This window comes from Notothenia coriiceps, unplaced genomic scaffold (assembly GCF_000735185.1).
Source record: "Notothenia coriiceps isolate Sejong01 unplaced genomic scaffold, NC01 NC01_scaffold00029041, whole genome shotgun sequence".
Classification (NCBI taxonomy): domain Eukaryota; kingdom Metazoa; phylum Chordata; class Actinopteri; order Perciformes; family Nototheniidae; genus Notothenia; species Notothenia coriiceps.
The window spans coordinates 939-3,090 of record NW_011361742.1 but is presented as its reverse complement, the minus strand read 5'-3'; the positions used below and the strand labels follow the sequence as shown (position 1 = coordinate 3,090).

At 42.2% G+C, this 2,152-nt stretch overlaps 1 protein-coding gene across 1 annotated transcript; it reads left to right on the top strand.

Annotated features, from left to right (window-relative positions):
- The first annotated feature begins 26 nt into the window (after window positions 1-26).
- On the top strand, window positions 27-1,910 carry LOC104958564 (midasin-like). The gene is made up of 3 exons (XM_010786307.1): window positions 27-125; window positions 744-888; window positions 1,668-1,910. Exons 1-3 carry the CDS (start codon window positions 105-107, stop codon window positions 1,766-1,768), a joined length of 267 nt encoding a protein of 88 aa, XP_010784609.1. The 5' UTR covers window positions 27-104; the 3' UTR covers window positions 1,769-1,910.
- Window positions 1,911-2,152: the final 242 nt, after the last annotated feature.

Genomic DNA, 2,152 nt, shown 5'->3' with positions numbered 1-2,152 from the left:
TGTGTGTGTGTGTGTGTGTAGCCGCTCAGCTGCAGGAACAGTGGGAGGCTCTGGCTGCTAAGCTGAACCAGACCCAGCAGCAGATCCGAGCCTGTGAGGCGGCCATGGTGTTTGCATTTGTGGAGGTAAAGACTCACAAAAATGTTTCTTCGCTGAGTGCCCTGATAGCATAAGGACCACAATGCGTACCACATAAACATCCCCGTTACTCTCCGTACATTAGAACTTCAAATAACCGGGGGTGGAGGAGGTAAAGATATGAATGCCACACAGTACAATTCCTGCATTTAAAACCTTTCTTAAGGAAGTGTTATAAGCAAAACGTTCTGAAATTATCTCAAATTAAAAGTATTTATTGTGCAGTAAAATGTTCCCTCTCAATATTTAACTGTTATAAATATGTTGATGTTTATGCTCATTTCAACTCCTCTATATACTATATATATATTATTTAAGATAGTTATATTTTTGTAGCTACCTCATGGAACACAGCCCTGTTTTCAGCTTTGTCACAATGCATTTTCCAGCTGTTTTAAAGATGCTTTTGAAAATGGTTTTCAGCTTAAGAGTTTTTCTCAATACATATACAGTAGAAACATCCTTCTGTTTATTAAAAACTTTCAAAAAAATGGTTTTCACTGGACAGGAAGGGTATGAAGAGTTGTTGTAAGAGAGATGAGGTGGGGTATGTAGAAGGAACCTCTTGTGGTGGAGCGGCTCTGACCTCTGTGTGCCCTCCTCAGGGGACGCTGGCTCAGGCGGTGAAGAAGGGCCACTGGATCCTGTTGGATGAGATCAACCTGGCAGCAGCTGAGACTCTGGAGTGTCTTAGTGGGCTGCTGGAGGGCAGCGCCGGCTCCCTGGTGCTGCTGGACCGAGGAGACACCGGTGAGGACTCGACAAACAGGGCTGGGATTTAATAGTATTTAACTGAATATAAATCAAGTGCCAACTCTATTTCTGTGTCTCATATTGAATGCCGTCAGATTCAGATTTCAACATTTGAACCATAGTTAAATACTCATACACACAGTGGTTAAGCATATTTTCTATCATTATTGTTTCTCTAGAAGTCCAGATTCACAATCAACTGACATGTCTTACCCGTATGGTCTTTGGAATAGCACTCTGGCTGGCAGACCACATTAGCTGAATGCTCATCAGACCATTTCATCATAAAAGTTTAGCAAATGTTTTATATAACTGGAACTGGTTATCTGAGTCTGACTGTAGTTCCATTTACTGTGTGACATCAGCTCAGGATGGGTTACATGAAGAGTCAACATGCTGTTTGTGCTGCTGTGTACATGTGTGATAGATGAAAAGTTGAATTGATTCCTCCACTTCCATTAAAGACTACGAAGACACTACTTATCGATATTCCAGCTTTTAAGGACACACAGCATTCACACCAGATCCACAGCACCAAATGCATCCTCCCTAATCCATCACTCACTCAATCATCAAATGAACTTCTAACACTTTACAACAGCTCACCTCTGGCCGGCAGAGAGCTCACTGCTCCATAGTTTCAGTTCCTCCCTCCATTACTTGAACATTTTGCACAACAGCTACTTACACAACTGTATGTCAGATCATATGTATATATGTTTCTGCTACTGTAATATATGAGTGTTTTGTTGTCTAATATTGTTGTGTTGTCACAGAGCCCCTGGTCCGGCACCCAGACTTCCGGCTCTTCGCCTGCATGAACCCAGCCACTGACGTGGGGAAGAGGAACCTCCCTCTGGGCCTCAGGAACAGGTGAGTGCAGAGTGAGAGGCTTAGGTCATCAGTGTGGTGGCAGATTCAATTCCATTAGGAGAAATACATCAATGAATGAAATTGATCTCAAATTGTAGGAACTGAGCAGTTATCATTAGACATTCTCTAAACATTTCCACCATTAAAACATAAAACCCTCCATTTGCAAATCCACCTTTTGCCCTTCTGGAAGGACCATTCTAAACAAATGTATTTTTGTAAATCTGTTTCTCACATATAAGAAAAAGATAGTATAGTATAGAGCAGGGGTGGGCAAACCTTTTGGCTCAGGGGCCACAATGAGTTTTAAAGTTTGACAGACGGGCCGGGCCAGTAGCAGATCGGTGAAAAAATATTTAGCTGTCCACTCCTAATTATACACTCGGCA

Excerpts from the sequence above, each read along its gene's own strand:
- LOC104958564 (XM_010786307.1), top strand. The coding sequence starts at position 105 with ATGGTGTTTGCATTTGTGGAG. Across the intron at positions 126-743 it reads TGGTGTTTGCATTTGTGGAG|GGGACGCTGGCTCAGGCGGT; the intron begins GTAAAGACTCAC and ends TGCCCTCCTCAG. Across the intron at positions 889-1,667 it reads GCTGGACCGAGGAGACACCG|AGCCCCTGGTCCGGCACCCA; the intron begins GTGAGGACTCGA and ends GTGTTGTCACAG.